Source organism: Mesoplodon mirus (genome assembly GCF_964341445.2).
Source record: "Mesoplodon mirus genome assembly, chromosome: 1".
Lineage (NCBI taxonomy): Eukaryota > Metazoa > Chordata > Mammalia > Artiodactyla > Ziphiidae > Mesoplodon > Mesoplodon mirus.
The window spans coordinates 7,147,505-7,167,000 of NC_138976.1; the positions used below are offsets into that span (position 1 = coordinate 7,147,505).

A 19,496-nucleotide genomic window follows, 5' to 3' on the forward strand; every position below is an offset into this window, starting at 1 on the left:
GATTTTTTGTTTAGATATGATAATGGTTGTGAAATTTTACTAAAATGATGTCTGGGATTTGCTTCGAAATAACCAAGGAGGAAAGGGGCAGGAATGAATAAGATCAGCTGTGCATTGATAATTTGGAAGCTGGTGATGGGATCACTAGACAATTTTTGTCTCCTTTGGAATAACTTTGAAATATTTCATTTTAAAAAAATATTGCACAAGAATATTAATTAGCATCCACAGCTGTTTGGGACAGATGCACTACAGAGTAAAAAAAATAGGTTACAAAACAGTATATACATTGTGATTCCATTTCTAGAGAATTTTTTTTTTTTTTTTTTTTTTTTTGCGGTACACGGGCCTCTCACTGTTGTGGCCTCTCCCGTTGCGGAGCACAGGCTCCGGACGCGCAGGCTCAGCGGCCATGGCTCATGGGCCCAGCCGCTCCGCGGCATGCGGGATCTTCCCGGACCGGGGCACGAACCCGTGTCCCCTGCATCGGCAGGCGGACTCTCAACCACTGCGCCACCAGGGAAGCCCGAGAGAATTACTATATCCTTATATTTGGAAGGGAACACATCAAAATGTTAACATATGTTATCCTGCAAGGTGGGATTATAGTTTTTTCTTTTTATCAGCACTTCCTAATTTTTTAATCGTTAATATGCATCATTTTTACAATATAATAAGTGGAAAACAACAATAAACAAATCATACTTGAAGTAAATGGGTCTGTGTTATATCAGCTTCAAAGGGGTGTCTTAGGAAGACGACTGCAAGAGGGGCAGCGCAGGCAGTCTCATGAAAGCCAGACACTGACCTGCTGCTTGCCCAGTGTGTGCAGCTCCAGCGAGGTCAGAACAAACGACAGGAGTCCGTAGACACACATGCACGCGGTACTAGTGGTACACTGCAATGACAAAGGAGGCAGCGGAACGCTGAGTGACACCCCTCTTTTCTAGACGCAGCTCAATCCCATCACAGTAATATAGTCTCTGTAGACAAATGGGAAGAGAACCGGAGGCTTCATAATTCTCAATTGAGTCCCAAGATCAGGAAGACAAAGGGAGGAAAGAGAAAGGAGGAACCATACATATTACAACACAGTCAAGAATAACATCAAAAAGGAACCATCTTCCAAATGATCAAAGTCTTTGTGGGGAAGAAAACCACCTCCAGCCTACAAAAAGGATAGACTCTCTATGTGCTGGTATGAATGATGCAGCTGCCTGAACTGTCACCGAGATAAATCAACCAGTGCCAACAAGTTGGCTGAGGTTTCCTTTAGCATGTCAAAACAAGCTGATTAAACTGTGCCACTCAAATTAAGTCCCAACACAAGACTCAAGAGAATTTCTAATTCATCCTGTACAGTTGAATGAATAGCCCCCCAAACAGATTTCTCCAGTCATTATGACCAAAGCTATCCTCTAAGAGATACTAAGTGGCGCAGCATAGAATACTGGCAAAGAGTCAGACATAGTTCAAACTGTATCCACCATTTACTGCCAGTTTATTGTTTCTGTGGGCAAATTCCATCTCCCTCAGTCTCAATTTCCTAATGTGTAAAATAGGATGATAAGCCCTAGTGCACAGAAGTATTTTAAGGATGGAACAAGATATTGTACAGAAAGTGCCAAGCACGTCTGTCACAGTAAATGCTCTATAAAGGTTACAAAACTATTTTCATTATCCGTGTCCTTGACAACTACTATTATTATTATCATGACTAATTAATGAGCTTCTGCCCCGCTCTTTGCCCACTCTCATGCTCAAACACCAATAGCCCGAGCCTCACATCATTTCCCCCACTGGCCAGTGAGCGGAGTAGTCGGGTCAAATACTGAAATACGTTCAGTTGGATGGCTGTGCCACCTATCTTCCGGACAACACTGCTTGTCTCTTCTGGATTCAGGGTGTGACGGAGGAGAGCCCAAGCCAAAAGCACTGGGGTATGATGTGGAATGTCCCCAAAGGTCAACATCAAACGGTCCATATCCTAATGAAAAGAGAAAACAACATCTGTGTCACTTAACAGAAAGGGTCAAGACCCTTCCAGAGGATCCTTCACCATGCTTAATAAGTCTTCCATTCATCCTCAGTGGCCCCTCTCTCCCATTCTGACATTTTACCCTTCCCAAGCCACAGCCACTTCATTACTAGACCCCTCAATTACTCTTCCCTTTACCCCCCGTTTTCTCTCTTGATTTTAAGTAGTATTAAGATTATAACATACGTGTTCAAATAGACTCCTTAGAAAATTTCCCTGATCCTTCTAGAACTTTCTCAGATCTCTCCTCTTTTTCTATCTTTCTGACCATCCCATCTCATGTTCTTCCCCTTTCCTCTTCTTTCACAGGCTCCATAAACGCAGACAACAGCCAAGTTTCTGTCCTTGGGCCTCTTTTGTCCTTATATCATCTCCCTGAGTCATTCTACTTGTTCTCACAGATTCAACTCTCACCTCTGTGAAAATAACTAACAAATCTGAGACTTCTTCCAGATCCAATTAACAATGTAGAACCACAAATTCCACAATAAGGAAAATTTTATGTGGCAGTATAGTTGAGTGGTTAAAAACTTACTACTAACTACAAACCATCTGAAAAAATTAAGAGGCTGCTCCAAGTTCACCTGACAAATAAGCCCATCCTGGGCATACTGGTGCAGTTCTTTTCTGTCATCCAAAGCACACTTATGCAAGGATTCAATATCCATGCCTTCCACCAGGATAAGGGCACTGAAGTAGCTGGAAAGAAAAATATCACGGTGTCATACATGCTACTCTGAACCTCAATGGAGACTAAGGTGAAATGTAAGACACTTTAGTGTCAAAAAGGTTGTTATTTTACATTCTCTTTTCATACTAAGACTTCTAAATCCAATATGTATTTTACAATTCCAGCACATCTCAATTTGACAAGCCATATTTTATTTTTTATTTTTTGGCTGCAACACTCAGCTTGTGGAATCTTAGTTCCCCGACCAGGGATTGAACCCAGGCCCTCAGCAGTGAAAGCAGAGTCCTAACCACTGGACCACCAGGGAATTCCCAGGACCAGTCTTATTTTATTTTTTATTTATTTATTTTGGCCACATCGCGCAGCATGAGGGATCTTAGTTCCCCGACCAGGGATTGAACCCACACCCTCTGAAGTGGAAGCGCAAAATCTTAACCACTGGACCATCAGGGAAGTCCACCAGCCATATTTTAAATGCTTGGTAGGCTCATGTGGCTTCTGCCTATCAAAGCACAGATCTAGTACTGAAGGTTTCTACAGTCACCAGTTACATCTAGGCCAGATCAAATGTCTCAATGGTCAAGTGTGTATTTTTTTTTAATATATTATTTATTTGTTTATTTATTTTTGGCTGTGTTGGGTCTTCGTTGTGGTGCACAGGCTTCTCACTGCAGTGGCTTCTCTTATTGCAGAGCACGGGCTCTAGGCGCGTGGGCTTCAGTAGTTGTGGCGTGCAGGCTCAGTAGTAGTGGTGCATGGGTTCAGTTGCTCCATGGCATGTGGGATCTTCCTGGAGCACGGCTCGAACCCGTGTCCCCTCTACTGGCAGGTGGATTCTTAACCACTGTGCCACGAGGGAAGTCCGTCAAGTGTGTACTTTTGTTCACAGAGGAAACAGGCCTCAAAATGTGGATATACCCATTTCCATAAAATTCAAAGTACATAGACTATGATGTCAAAGAGGGCGGGGAATACATCTCCCCTATTTATCACTGTCTTCTTAGCATTTGCACAGTGCCTGGTCTACCACAGTTGCTCAACGAATTTTTTGTAGAACGAAAGGATGAACTCTTAGATGAAAACAGTAAGTAAAAGAATAGAATGTGGTACTTATTTTGAGAAAAGATATCCCTCTCAATCCAAGTCTTCACTCCCTGAATGACCTAGAACACAGTAGTACACCCATCTATTTCCCCACCCATTAAGTGAAAAGTATACCTAGCCCCTCCCTTCACCCATTCACAGGACCACTCTAATATCAATGCTCTAAACTCTAAACATTGTACAAGTTCTAAGACCTCAATTCAGACTTACCCAATCCGATCCACAAAAGGATCCATGGTCTCATCTACCAAGTGCCTGTTGGTCTGCCTACTACCAAATCCTTGCTCTTTAAACATCTTGGTTAATACCAATAGGTCAGTAGATGCCATCTCAAAGTATGCATAATAAAGGAAAATAATTTCTAGCAGCATGGATTGCTCCCGAAGGCACTGAACAAACCAGCGAGACACCTGGCGCTCAGTCTGCACAACCAATGAAGAAAAATGGGAGAGAAATAAAGTCAGATTTTAAAACACATTTAAATTCTTCGAGTTATTTTTATTAGGTAAAACATGTATAAAAATAAGATTAAAAAAAAAGTATCCCTCCCTACAATTCCTACTGCCCAGTCATCCAAATCTATCCCCAGAGGCAACCACTGTTAGAGGTTTTTGTCTTTCCTTCCAATAATATGCCACACACATTCATTCATTCCGACTGGTAGTTGCTGGAGGCCAGGGGTCACAGACTAACTGGAAACTTACTGGAGAGACAGAAATGTTCTATCAATATATATTGATCATGAAGGTGGTTACTGCATATAACTATACACAACTGCCAAATTCAAACTGTACACTTAAAACGAATGAATTTTACTGGATGTAAATTATACCTGAATAAAGCTGAGGGATGCTACAGATTTGCCATTTACACAGCATTTCATGTAAGTCTGAATGTATCTATAGGATAAACTCTTAAAGTAGAACTACTAGGTCAAGAAACATGTGCTTTTCAATTTTTAGATATTGTCATAATGTTTTCCATTAAAAAGTATACAACTTCAAACAGCAAAGTATGAGTGCCCATTATCCCATCCCTTGGATATGAGTGTTGTCATGTAAATATGTATTTCATTTGCCTGTTTTTCTGTTCAGTTTTGCTTATTGACTTACAGGCGTTCTTTCTATTTCAAGAACCCTTTATGCTATGAGTTTGTCTTTTGACTTTGCTTATAGCACTATTTTTGGTTTTTTGCCTTGTAAAAGTTTTTGATTTGATGTTGCCGGGTTTATCTTTTCTTTTTTCTTTTATGGCTTCTGAGTTTTACTTTATTTTTATTTATTTATCTATTTTGGCCACACAGCACTTAGTGCTCCGACCAGGGATCTTAGTTCCCTGACCAGGGATGGAACCCGTGCCCCGTGCAGTGGAAGCGCGGAGTCTTAACCACTGGACCACCAGGGAAGTCCTGTGTTTTACTTTAAAAAGTCTTCTCCAATCCAAAAAAATAAAAACAAAACTACCTCCCTTGTGTCTTCTAGTATTTTTATAGTTGAATTTTTTAAATTTAAATCATTGATATCTCTCTGATTTTCTTCTGGTAGAAGGAATGAGATAGAGATACAGTTTGATTTTTCTCCAGATGGCTACCCAGTAGTTCCAACACCATTTATTGAATAAACCAACATTTCCCCATTAATTTGAAATGCCACCTTTATCATACATTAATTCCCTATCAGCATTTGGTCTACACTAGACTTTCTACTATGTGCTATTCATCAATCTATTTATTCATGTACCAATGCCATGCTTTAAATTATTTTAGTCTTATTACCTAATAAAGCTTATCTTCCTTTCTGAAAAACTTCCTGGCTATTCTTATTTATTTTTCAAATGAATTTTAGAACCAGCTTGTCTAGTTCCAAAATAAAAGGCAAAGCAAATACTTGTTAGTATTTTTTCTAGGATCACAGTAAATTTATAGGTTAAAATAAGAAAGACTGACACTTGGTGCTGAGTCTTTATTTTCAAGAAGGTGCCATGTCTTTCCATTTGATTATGACTGTTTATATCCCTTTAGCATTTTAAAGTTCCCTTCATTTAGATTTTGGATTATAGTAAGCTTATTCCTGAGAAATTTATGCTTTTGTTGCTATTACAAGTGAGCTCTTTTCTTCTACTAAATATTTTAAATAGCTACTGTCTGTATCTTGAATTGTTTTAATAAACGTAATAATAATAATAATTTCAAAACAAAAAAGGTCATGTTCTAATCTATAAATGCACATTGGTTTAAGATTTAGGATAAAACAATTAGACTAGTGTCACACACTTAATAGATAATGATAATAAAGAAGATGAAATCTTGGGTTTAGAGTTTCATTAACCACTAAGAGAATATTTCGGGTAAGAAAAAAAATAAATTAACTGGAGAGACAAAGTCAAGGGGAAGGTCCAAATTAAATACCATTAGTTAAAGTCAATGTTTTGATTCATATCACATGTTTAAACTATTCTAAAGAATGATAATTTATAAATGTTTTAAGTTCATAGGTGAATAAATAACTTAACCTAGAGCTCTATGAGCAGATATACAATTCTCCTGAGCATTACAGGAGGGCCCAATAACCACATACCATGAGGTTTCCATGTGTCTCCCATGTTGGTGCTTCAGTTTTATAAAGCTCTTCAAATTGCTGTCTATAGTTTGTAACTAGTTCCTTTTCCAATTTATCAACACAGTCTGCATATTCAACCTTAAAAAAAAATCCAAAACAGTAACTTATATGTTGAGTAAAAGGTAAATATTCAAATGAACAGAAATATGAATAAATTATAAAAAAGGATTGAATTTTACAGGGTAAAGAGAAACAAGAGGACTAAATGGGCTTACCCTATAGGGGTGTCTTTCATCTTGGAAATAAGTGAGAAGGTGTAAGACACAACGAAGAATACAGGTTCTTTCTTCATAGTAATAATCTGCAATCTGGGAAGAACCCAAAGATTCAAAATCAGTTACTCACCTTTGCATAGAAGATATTCAATTTTAAATTTATTGATTAAAAAATCACTTAAAGATGTGAATGGGGGACTTCCCTGGTGGCGCAGTGGTTAAGAATCCACCTGCCAATGCCAGGGACAAGGGTGCGGGCCCTGGTCTGGGAAGATCCCACATGCTGCGGAGCAACTAAGCCGGTGTGCTACAGCTACTGAGCCTGCACTCTAGAGCCCGCGAGCCCAAACCACTGAAGCCCGCGCGCCACAACTAGTGAAGCCCACACGCAGAGAGCCCGTGCTCCACAGCAAAGAGAAGCCACTGCAATGAGAAGCCCGTGCACTGCAACAGAGTAGCCCCTGCTCGCCGCAACTAGAGAAGGCCCACGCGCAACAATGAAGACCTAATGCAGACAAAAATAAATTAATTAATTAAAAAAAAAAGATGTGAATGGAAAAGTTAGATCTGTGTAAATAATCACAGAAATGGAAACAGTGTTAGGCCAAAAGAAAGCAAAAGACCTTCATGAACTAGGATACAAGTAAAGTTATACAAGATAAAAGGAATTATTTAAAAATATAAACAAGTTTTCTAGCATGATTTCTCAGTTGGGCATTAAATGCTATAAACTGACAGGCCAGGGACTTCCCTGGTGGTCCAGTGGTTAAGAATCCATCTTGCAATGTAGGGGACACCAGTTCGATCCCTGGTCAGGGAACTAAGATCCCACATGCCATGGGGCAACTAAGCCCGTGCGCTGCAACTACAGAGCCCACACGCTCTGAAGCCCACAAGCCGCTGGAGAGTCCACGTGCCGCAACTAAGACCCAATGCAGAGCTTCCCTGGTGGCGCAGTGGTTAAGGATCCGCCTGCCAATGCAGGGGACACAGGTTCGAAGATCCCACATGCTGCAGAGCAACTAAGCCCATGCTCCACAACTACTGAGCCTGCGCTCTAGAGCCCACGAGCCACAACTACTGAAGACTGCGTGCCTAGAGCCCACGCTCCACAATGAGAGGCCACTGCAATGAGAAGCCCGCGCACTGCAATGAAGAGTAGCCCCCACTCGCTGCAACTAGAGAAAGCCCACGTGAAGCAACAAAGATCCAACTCAGCAATCAATCAATCAATCAATCAATCTTTAAAAAAAGACCCAAGGCAGGGCTTCCCTGGTGGTGCAGTGGTTGAGAGTCTGCCTGCCGATGCAGGGGACACGGGTTCGTGCCCCGGTCTGGGAAGATCCCACATGCCGCGGAGTGGCTGGGCCCGTGAGCCATGGCCGCTGAGCCTGCGCGTCCGGAGCCTGTGCTCCGCAACGGGAGAGGCCGCGACAGTGAGAGGCCCGCGTACCACAAAAAAAAAAAAAAAAAAAAAAAGACCCAAGGCAGCCAATAAATAAATAAATAAATAAATGTTTTAAAATAAATAAATAAACTGACAGGCCAAATACATGAAAGCAAATATAAAAATACCATTAGTATATGTCCTAATTGCTTGTAACGGATGTACCCAGTTCTCACTAAATACCAAATAGGAAACTACTTCAGATGTCATGGTCAAATTCCATGCTAAAATGAGATTCTATGCCCACTCTCACCAGTTCTATTCAACACAGTATTAGAAGTCCTAGCCACAGCAATCAGAGAAGAAAAAGAAGAGGTATCCAAATTGGAAGAAAAGAGGTGAAATTGCCATTACATGCAGATAACATGATACTATACATAGAAAACCCTAAGGATTCCACACAAAAACTACTAGAACTGATAAACAAATTCAGCAAGGTAGCAGGATACAAGATTATCATACAGAAATCTGCTATGTTTCTTTACAATAACAATAAAATATCATAAAGGGAAAGTAAAAAAACAATCCCTTTTAAAATCACATCTAGATAATCAACAAGGACCTACTGTATAGCACAAGGAATTCTATTCAATATTCTGTAATAACCTATATGGGAAAAGAATCTGAAAAAGAATGGATACATGTATATGTAAAACTGGATCACTTTGCTGTACACCTGAAACTAACACAACATTGTAAGTCAACTATACTCCAAAATAAAATAAAAATTTTTTAGAAAGAAAAAAAAAAAAAGAAAATTGCACCAAAAAACAAAAACAAAAAACTTAGGAACAAACCTGACCAAAGAGGTGAAAAACTTATATGCTGAGAACTATTTAAAACACTGATAAAGGAAATTGAAGATGATGCAAAGAAATGGAAAGATATCCCACGCTCTTGAACTGGAAGAATTAATATTGTTAAAATAGCCAGACTACCCAAAGCAATCTACAGATTTAATGCGATCCCTATCAAATTACCCATGACATTTTTCACAGAACTAGAACAAATAATCCTAAAGTTTATATGGAACCATAAAAGACCCAGAATTGCCAAAGCAATCCTGAGGAAAAAAAACAAAGCTGGAGGCATAACCCTCCCAGACTTCAGACAATACTACAAAGCTACAGTAATCAAAACAGCATAGTATTAGCACAAAAATAAGACATATGGGGACTTCCCTGATGATCCATTGGTTAAGACTCCACACTTGCAGGGGGTGCGGGTTCGACCCCTGGTCAGGGAAGTTCCGCATGCCATATGGTGCGGCCAAAAAAAAAAACAGACATATGGATCAATGGAACAGAATAGAGAGCCCAGAAATAAACCCACACACCTACAGTCAATTAATCTTTGAAAAAGGAAGCAAGAATACACAATGAAAAAAAGATAGTCTCTTCAGTAAGTAGTGCTGGGAAAGCTGAACAGCCACATGTAAATCAAGGTCAAAGATACAACACTTCCTCACACCATACACAAAAATAAACTCAAAATGCCTTAAAGTCTTGAATATAAAACATGATACTATAAAACTCCTAGAAGAGAACAAAGACAAAACATTCTCTGACATAAATCATATCAATGTTTTCTTAGGTCAGTCTCCCAAGGCAATAGAAATAAAAGCAAAAATAAACAAATGGGACCTAATCAAACTTACAAGCTTTTGCACAGCAAAGAAAATCATAAAACAAAAATACAACTTTGGGGGTGGGGGGAGATAAAGAAAGAAAGATAAAGAAATTTAAAACTTCAAATTAATCCTACTGCATTTAAAAAAGCCAGCAATGCTCAGAACACGGTCAAGAATCTGTTGCCCAATTTTACATCAAAGAATGGAAATGGTGACTAGCACTGACCTTCAGGATTAAGGCCTGGCTCTGCCTCTCATCTTGCAGTACCGTCTGAAAGAAAAAAGAACAAAGAGCCATCTTATTAGCAAAATCAATTAACAAAGAAAAAGGTAAACATCTTTACCTTACCCTTCAAGATTGTAATTGCCCGTTCATTTCTGGATACATTTTTTTACCTAAGTGTATCCAAGTCTGTGCTCAAATCCCTGCCCCTCTCCTCCGGCCTCAAGTTCCTCATATATAAAATCAGGGGCTGGAAAGGCTAGATGTTGTCTCAGGTCCTTTTCAGCTCTGACATCCTGCGATTCTATGATTAACATGTCAATCTTTGACCTCTCGGCCCCTCCAAGTCTGAGGACAGACCTCGACTTAAGCGTATGTTTTTTAAAGCTTTACAAAGTCTTTCCTGAGAATGGCTGTATCTGATCACCTATCTCTGTTGCAGAGAACTGGTACCAAAATCCTGAATTATCTAAAACCAACAAGGAAATGGTTAAAGGCAGGAGAAGGGAGCTGGACATAACTACAAACCTTTAGTGAGTCCCTAGTACCTCTGTAATCCTCTTGAAGGTAACACTGGAGTAACTGCACACTCTGTTCTTCATCAAGACCCTGAAAACAGAGGTTACAAGGGAGGAACAGCCACCTCAGGTCAGAAACCACACAGAGCACGCAAAGCAATCTAAAGATTTGTTCTCTAGAATGAACACGGAACTTGAATAAACAAAAATTATTTTAAAAGATTTCACACAACATAATTTTAACCCAAATAGGAGAAAAAAGGAGCAGCCACTGACATGTAATTTACATGCCAGTTAAACTTACATGTCAGAAACAACTGTGCTTATTCACCAAGAACATTAAGATAGCAGCAGGCATGATCTGGGTTTCCAAAATGAAAAGGAAACAACTACATAATTAAATACAATCTAGGCGACTTAAAGAACACCCCAAGTATGCTGAAGAAAACTCTATGATATGCAGTAAACAGGGTCAGGCAACTTGACTTGTGGCTTTTAGCAAGAAGAGTTGCAACTTGCGCATTTTTGAAATATAATATGCTCAATTTAATCTCTAAAACTGAAATAAACTGAATTTTCACTAACAGTCACTAACAACAAAACCACGCATATCCACCCTGCAGGTAATAAACAGAGCCAGTGCTAATTTTTACTCACCAAAAACTTGCTGATTCTTAAACCCAGTTCCTTCAGTGGTGAAGCTACACCTTTATTAGCTTTCACTTTTTCAGCTGAATTTGGACTATGAAAAGAACAGTGAATCATTTCCACATTCTCAATGACCCTCTAGGGGTTTAAAACAAAAATATTAAAGATATTTTTACCACAGACCTTTTTCTGCCTTTTAGGTGCCCATAAAATACACACATGCGCGCGTGCGTGCACACACACACACACACAAAAGTTCATCTCTACAGACTTTATAACACAAAACTATGTCTAAGTAATAAATACAGTATATGTCTGTTACAAACTATAGTTATAACTATATTACTTGTAGATCTACTTAGTTACATTAATTATTTTTGATCCTTATAACTATCCTGGAAGGTAAACATTACTATCCCCATTTTACAAATGGAATTACCAACACTTAGAAAGAATAAATAACTTACCAAAAATCCCACAGCTAATAAAAAGTTGAGGTGAAATTTAAAACCAGGTCTGTTAGTATACATACATATATTATCTATGTACACTCAGAAGGCCTAGAAGCTATGACATTCCAGTAGCAGCAAGCACACCCAGCACCCAGATCTTTATTTCTAATACTGTTCTCTAACAAAAGGTATCAGGACTCCTTGGAGAAATGGCTGATTCTAGAGCTGGGGTGGGGAAAATACCAGATGAGCCTGGAGCATCTTGCAATGCCAGAAAGTAAGAAAATACTCAGAAAACAAAAGCATGGGGACATGTCAAAACCTCAAAGAATGTCCAATGGACAAAGCTGGAACAAAGTAAAAACAAAGTATGAAATACATGAGTCTATAATGATCTAAATAAATGAATGAATAAATATATATATAAATAAATGGGGAAGAAGGGAAAAATTTTCCTTACAGAAGGAGTTCCAGTAACACACATATATGCTACCCGCTTCAGGAGGTAGTTTAATTTCACTACACCCACACACTGAAAGCGGGCTATACTGAGTGACTCACTTCCGAAAAAGAGAGTAGGGAAAGAGAAAAGAGTGACTTTACAGAAGAGATACTTGGCAAATGCTACCTTACCCAAGTGAGCAAGGTTAACATCACCAGTGACTTCATGTGGATAACATGTATCCTCTGCCATGATGTGATAAGAATGGTACTTCACCTCAGTGTATTCTTTCCAAAAACCCACAACCTCAATCTAATAATGAAAAAACCCCAAAAACCAGACTTCCAAATTGAGGATATTCTACTACAAAATACTTGACCAGTCTTCCTCAAAACTATTCAAGGTCATGAAAACCAAGGAAAGACTGAGATACTGTCACAGCTAACAGCTAAGAAGACATGACAACTAAATGCAATATAATACCCTAGGCTGAATCCTGGAACAGAAAGAGGACATTAAAAAAAAAGTTAAAAATGTTTAAAAATCTGTGTTAAATTCAAATTAAGCCTGCAGTTAAAAAAAAAAAAAGTCTGTCAGACTTTAAATCCCATGCTACTACAAAGGGAACTTTTGTCTTTAAAAAAAGAAATTCATACCACAAACGCCCATTCTGTGAACTAAAGCATACTGTTGTTGGATTTTTTCTTTTTTTTTAGAGAGACTCTCACATTTCACAGAAAATCCACAACACAAAGGCTAGTATAAAGTCAAACAATAAGGTCTGAAAGAGGCAACACAGAATGATGATTAAGAACACAGACACTGGAGTAAGACTGCCAGGTTCAAATCCTGGTTCTACCACTTACTAGCTGTGTGACCTTGGGCAAGTTACTTAACCTCTTTGTGCCTCAGTTTCCCCATCTGTAAAATGGAAACAATAATAATAAAAATACCTAAATGTGATAACGTAGTGCTTATCTTCTTTTTTCAAGTCCATATATTCTGGATACATAGTAAAGTATTTATAGATAAAATAACATGATGTCTGGGAGTTACTTCAAAATAATTATGGGGGAAGGGTTAATAGATGATCAAAAAAAGAAAGTTCTTCACTAACCTAAGAGAATGAAGATGGAAGGCAAAGATGTACTAAAATCAACAGGTGTTCAGAAGTAGAAGGGAAATGAGGGCAGCTTGAGAACTATGATGCATAATAGAATGGGACCTGGACTAGGAATTAAGATAAAAGAGTCTTCTTTTTTAACCACTTTCTATTTTATCATTGTTCTCTTCCACTGCCGAGCAAAAAAAATCTATACATTCAAACAAAGACCAGGGCCTCCCTGGTGGCGCAGTGGTTGAGAGTCCGCCTGCCGATGCAGGGGATACGGGTTCGTGCCCCGGTCTGGGAGGATCCCATATGCCGCGGAGCGGCTGGGCCCGTGAGCCATGGCCGCTGGGCCTGCGCATCCGGAGCCTGTGCTCCGCAACGGGGGAGGCCACAACAGTGAGAGGCCCGCATACCGCAAAAAAAAAAAAAAAAAAAAAAAAACAAAGACCAAAAATAGTACCTATCTCAAAGGGCTGTTGTGAGGATTAAATAACTTACCGTACGTCTACTGCTTAGAGCAGTAACTGGTACATAGCAAAAAATACGTGAGTGTCAGCTGCTATTTTGTGTCAGCATTGTTCACTGCTATATCCTAGCATTTGGTGCTGACAGTCTCTCACACAAACATGATGGACTGAAATAAGTATTAGGAATCTTAATTGAGTATTTAATAAATCCTCATCCCTGGATACTAGGGTTATACAATGGATTCAACAATACTGTATTTCCAGAAGGAATTTCCTTTTCTTCCACAGAGAGAAAAAAATACGCCCTGCTCTTTTTCCCTGGTTAGCCAAATTATATACCCTCTGATCTACCTAACCCAGTACTATCACAGAATCCTACATGAGGGTGGCTTCATCTGTGTCAGGTTCCTCAGGGGAATTACTCAAATGAGACCCACAGAACAGCCATACCTGGGAGGTTTGTAGTAAGACAGCCCTTCTAATAGCCGCTGCCAATGTGTATTCAGCTCTGCCTCAATCTGATGCTGGAAAAGAAGAAGGAAATTATGCAAATGCAATGTTAATCAGATTCCAGGATCACACTGAGGATAACATATTCCTTTGAGTCTTTTTAATATGCATTTTTCCCCACAGTTGAAATAATTTTGGATATAGAATTCTGTAGCCTGCTTTTCTTTGCTTAACGTTCTAACATAATGATTTAACCTTATTATGAAAATCTTAATAAACATCCTTTCTAGTGGTTGCATAATATTTTATCAAGTGGCGAGATCATAATTTATTTACCATTCTTCTAATGTTAGATACATGTAAGCTGGCTATAATTCTTTATTTATATGAATAACACTATGGTAAAGAGCTCTGTGCCCAAAACAATTTCCTTCCTTTAAAATATATTCTCAGATGTGGAATTATCAGATGAAGGCATATCAAAACATGTTCAGGCTCTAAAAATGATGTTAACGTTATGTTAATTACAATCACAACACTAGTAATAATTATATGTCATCGTAACACTTCAGCCTCGCAGAGTCAGAACACTCGGGGGTCCACAGGAAGAACTGTCCTTTATTGATTATATACTTGGAAATGTCCTAAAAACCTCTGCCTCTGTGACCTGAGCAGCTAGCTAAACAGAAAAGGAAGAAAAGGCAAGTCAATAGGAGACAGAGAAAAGGCCTGAGAATCTCTGTTAGCCTATGGTAGTAAAATGGTGTTTGTATCCCTACTCTCAGCAGCCAGTCAAGTAGCGCTGGTATCTTTTCAGAAAAGGAATCACTGAGGTACAAAGAAAAGTGGAGATTCAGAAAACTTCAACAGCTCGGCTATAAGACACACTGCATTTCAGCAAAGAGAAGTGGGGAATGCGTAATGCCTATTTTAGGAATAAAATAGGAATTAATTTTAGGAATAAAAGGTGTTTATTTCCTATTTCAAAGAGAAGGGCATTTTTGGTAATGTAAACTACACAAAGAACCACAGAATCCATTCAAGAACACACCACTTACCAGTTCTCTCAGAGCTGACCTTCCAAGCAAAATTGTCCACAGTTCTCTACTACTCCTAAAAAATGACAGAAAGCAGAGGTAATCTTGCTCTTTCGGAAAACAAAAAAATGTATATTTTAGAATTAATGAATTACAGTACATCTTCTATGCTAAGAAGATGCCTCAATTTAGTATTTCTATCTCCTCCCTTCTCATTAAAATGTAGTGACCAATAAGGAACAAAAATCCAGAAAAAGACTAATCTATTTCAGGACCCCCAACACCTTCAGAAAATTTTCTAAGTACATGACATAACGCACTTCCTCAATCCAGTAAAGTCTAACAGTCATTATGAATGGCACTACGTTCATTCAATCATTAATGAATTCCCACTAGGTACCACATGCAGTGCTGAATATAGGAGATAAAAAAACACACGTGAGGAGCAGGGCCAGGCCTTGGTGTCAAAATGGCGGCCTCCAGGACAGCTCACACCGATGAGTATCCCCAGTACCTCCACCACCAGTGTCCTTGACCCCACAGTGAGCCGAAGCTGCCCCACACACCGCGCCTCCCCAGAAAGCCCTCCAAGACCATCGACTCATCATTCAACAATAGGCGTATTTCTGGAGAAATGTGGCATCTCTGGGGAATATGGATAGAGTGATGGAAAAAACAGTGGCTGTTCAAGGGCTTATCATATACATCTTATCAGAATCTACTTCAGATTTATATTAACTTAATTCCAGTAAGATTCCAAAAGTGAGTCCTTTAATGAATGTACATCACAGCAAGAGGAAGCAAAAAAAAAGAAGGAACAGAGTGAACTGGTGAATCCATCTCCCAGAATACGCTTTGTCTTCTCTCTAGCCATGGAGCCATGGAAGCAACTTCTGCTTCCAACATTACAAAGAATTTTCATATATCCTTTGCTCAGATTCAGCAATTATTATTTGTTTTATTATTTTCTTTCTCCCTCTTTGTGTGTGTGTGTGTATAACTGTATTATATATACAACACAAAAATGCTCATATTTGTGTACCTGTACACACACATATTTTTCCAAAACTATACAAAATTGTATTAGAGATATCATATTCCTTTATCCCTAGACACTTCAGTGTGTCTTTCCTAAAAGCAAGGACAACTTCATACATAGTACAACAACTGAAATCAATAAATTTAACATTGATACCAAAAAAAAACACCCCCACACACGAGATATAGTCCCTTCCCTCAGGGAGCTCTTCAAATATATTCCCAACCATGTGCTAACCCCAGTTCCTTCCCTCATCCATGGAAACATGTTTTGTGGTTCTTTTTTTTTTTTTTTTTTTTTTTTTTTTTTTGCGGTATGCGGGCCTCTCACTGTCGTGGCCTCCCCCGTTGCGGAGCACAGGCTCCGGATGCGCAGGCCCAGCGGCCATGGCTCACGGGCCCAGCCGCTCCGCGGCATGTGGGATCCTCCCAGGCCGGGGCACGAACCCGTATCCCCTGCATCGGCAGGCGGACTCCCAACCACTGCGCCACCAGGGAGGCCCTGTGGTTCTTTTTTTAATCTAGAATTAAATTTCAAAATGTAACCATTAAGAAATTCTCTCAAGAAAGGATTATGGGGAATTCCCTGGTGTCGCAGTGGTTATGAATCCGCCTGCCAATGCAGGGGACATGGGTTCGAGCCCTGGCCCAGGAAGATCCCACATGCCACAGAGCAACTAAGCCCGTGCACCATAACTACTGAGCCTGCACTCTAGAGCCCGTGAGCCACAACTACTGAGCCCACGTGCCACAACTACTGAAGCCTGCGTGCCTAGAGCCCATGCTCCGCAACAAAGAGAAGCCATCGTAATGAGAAGCCCACGCACCGCAATGAAGAGTAGCCTGCACTCACCGCAACTAGAGAAAGCCCACGTGCAGCAACAAAGACCCAATGCAGCCATAAATAAATAAATAAATGTAACAATTTTTTTTAAAGTCATAAAAAAAAGAAAGGATTATAAAAAGCATAGGGATTATATTCTGGGAGATCCTAAATAAGCCCTAGAACAGTAACCTGCAATAATTAACACTGCTTAGAAAGCCTATTTTCAGAGAGACGATGAAAAGGTCCTAATAAAATATACTAGACAGTTAACAAGAAGAATGTAAGTTATATTAACTATGAGGATAAATTGAAAAATCTTTTCCCCATTAAGACAGTAACACAAAGCACTAACCCTATCTATTTAAAAATGTTCAGGATTTTCCCATCAAAAGAGGATTAAAGACACCTAAAAATTATAAATCTTTCCTAAAGGTTAATGCTTTTAAGAAAACAACTTCAATTCTGCTGAATCAATAATCACCAACTCCCACAACTTCACTGTGGAATCACGAATCACCTTTCTGATAACGAGAGCATTCACTATTCAAAAATTAGGAGATTAGATCCAGTTGATGAAACAAACATATCTCTTTGTACTGATAATCTATATTAAAAAGTATGAATAAGCCAAGCCCTAAGAAATTAAAGACAGAAGCAAGCTCACTATTTAAAGAAATTTATAGTAAATTCTGGAAGAATGTCTTTTTAAAGAGAATAATTATCATCTAACTTACTTGTTTGATAAATCTGAATTAGCAAAAAATAAAGGCGGGGGGGCTTTAAAATGGCATATGCTTTTACTTTACCAAGGATAGCTTCTGGTTTGCACAAAACAGATTAGATACCTATTATATAATAAATAGCTAATAATGGGGCTAACACTACATCACAATTAATGGAAAGAAATTTATCATTAATTGAAGGCTTTTGTATGCCTGAGCTAAATTATCTTTTTTTTTTTTTTTTTTTTTGCGGTACACGGGCCTCTCACTGTTGTGGCCTCTCCCGTTGCGGAGCACAGGCTCCGGACGCGCAGGCTCAGCGGCCATGGCTCACGGGCCCAGCCGCTCCGCGGCATGCGGGATCTTCCCGGACCGGGGCACGAACCCGTGTCCCCTGCATCGGCAGGCGGACCCTCAACCACTGCGCCACCAGGGAAGCCCAAGTTTGGCTTTTTTATATTCCATATGTAAGTGATATCATATAGTACTTGTCTTACTTTGTCTGAATTTTTAAATTTTCCTAACACCCTCAAGTTCCATCTGTGTTGTCTCAAATGGCAGGATTTCATGTTTCTCACAGCTTAATAATATTCCTTTGTGTATAGATACCAAATCCTGTTCATCTCTTAATCTGATGATGGACACTTAACTTTGTTTCCATATCTTGCCTATTGTGAATAATGCTGCAATGAATGTGGGAGTCCAGATATCTCTTTGAGATAGTGATTTTATTTCCTTTGGATATATACTCAGAAGTGAGATTGCTGCATCATATGTAGTTCTAATTTTAATATCTGAGGACCTCCATTCTATTTCCCATAGTGGCTGTTCAAATTTACGTTCTACCAACAGTGTTACAAGCGTTCCCTTGTAGGTCAAGGATTTTTTTTTAATAAATTTATTTATTAAAAAAAAAAAAAAGAACAAAAAGATGTTCTAAGAGTGTTTCTCAAAATGTAGTTGGTCCTCAGCCCAAACAGCAAAATCAGCTGGGAACAACATAGCAACATTGCAGAATCCTGGTCATCACCCAGAGCTACTCTTTCTCAGAGGCTGGGCATGGGAAATCTACATTTTAAAATGAGTACTCAAATGAATTCCTAAATTACCACTGCTCTAGGGCATCAGCTTGTCTCAGAGGAGCAGGTAAAAGACCTGGTCAGTACAGATCTTCTTTGCCTTTTTTTTTGTTTTTTGTTTTTTGTTTTTTGGCTGCTTTGGGTCTTTGTTGCTGCACGTAGGCTTTCTCTAGTTGTGGAAAGTGGGCTTCTCATTGCTGTGGCTTCTCTTGTTGCAGAGCACGGACTCTAGGTGCGTGGGCTTCAGTAGTTGCAGCACGCGGGCTCAGTAGTTGAGGCACACGGGCCCTAGAGCGCAGGCTCAGTAGCTGTGCTGCATGGGCTTAGTTGCTCTGCGGCATATGGGATCTTCCCAGACCAGGGCTCGAACCCATGTCCCCTGCATTGGCAGGAGGATTCTTAACGACTGCGCCACCAGGGAAGTCCTGATCTTTGCCTTTTATGCTTGATATAGTGACTTTTTTTTTTTTTTTTTTTTGGCGGGGAGGAATGGGGAGAAAAAGATTCTGCTACAAAACAAAACTGGAGATAGGTCACTGCCCTAGAGAAATACAGTAATTTTTACACTTACTACTTAAAAGAAAAAAGTTAGCTATTTCTTTAGAAATTAAGACTCTCATTTGCAAAACTAAGTTATATTATGGTCTTTTTGTTATAAGGTGTCAAAAACAATAATGTTTCTTGAGAATGAGTTTGATAACAAGATTAGCCAACATTTATTGAGCAGTTATGTAAGACAC

The 19,496-nt window shown here is 39.3% G+C and overlaps 1 protein-coding gene across 2 annotated transcripts in view; it reads right to left on the reverse strand.

Moving 5' to 3' along the window:
• NUP188 (nucleoporin 188) overlaps positions 1 to 19,496 on the reverse strand; it is a 45,043-nt gene that overhangs the window by 22,699 nt on the left and 2,848 nt on the right. For both annotated transcript variants that reach the window (XM_082612152.1, XM_082612151.1), the window contains exons 2-12: positions 15,113 to 15,167; positions 14,055 to 14,128; positions 11,142 to 11,226; positions 10,495 to 10,575; positions 9,970 to 10,014; positions 6,667 to 6,759; positions 6,410 to 6,529; positions 4,044 to 4,255; positions 2,623 to 2,737; positions 1,787 to 1,987; positions 809 to 898 (exon numbers count right to left, since the gene is read on the reverse strand). In XM_082612152.1, coding sequence (XP_082468278.1) covers positions 809 to 898; positions 1,787 to 1,987; positions 2,623 to 2,737; positions 4,044 to 4,255; positions 6,410 to 6,529; positions 6,667 to 6,759; positions 9,970 to 10,014; positions 10,495 to 10,575; positions 11,142 to 11,226; positions 14,055 to 14,128; positions 15,113 to 15,167 — 1,171 coding nt within the window. The remainder of the gene's footprint in view (positions 1 to 808; positions 899 to 1,786; positions 1,988 to 2,622; positions 2,738 to 4,043; positions 4,256 to 6,409; positions 6,530 to 6,666; positions 6,760 to 9,969; positions 10,015 to 10,494; positions 10,576 to 11,141; positions 11,227 to 14,054; positions 14,129 to 15,112; positions 15,168 to 19,496) is intronic.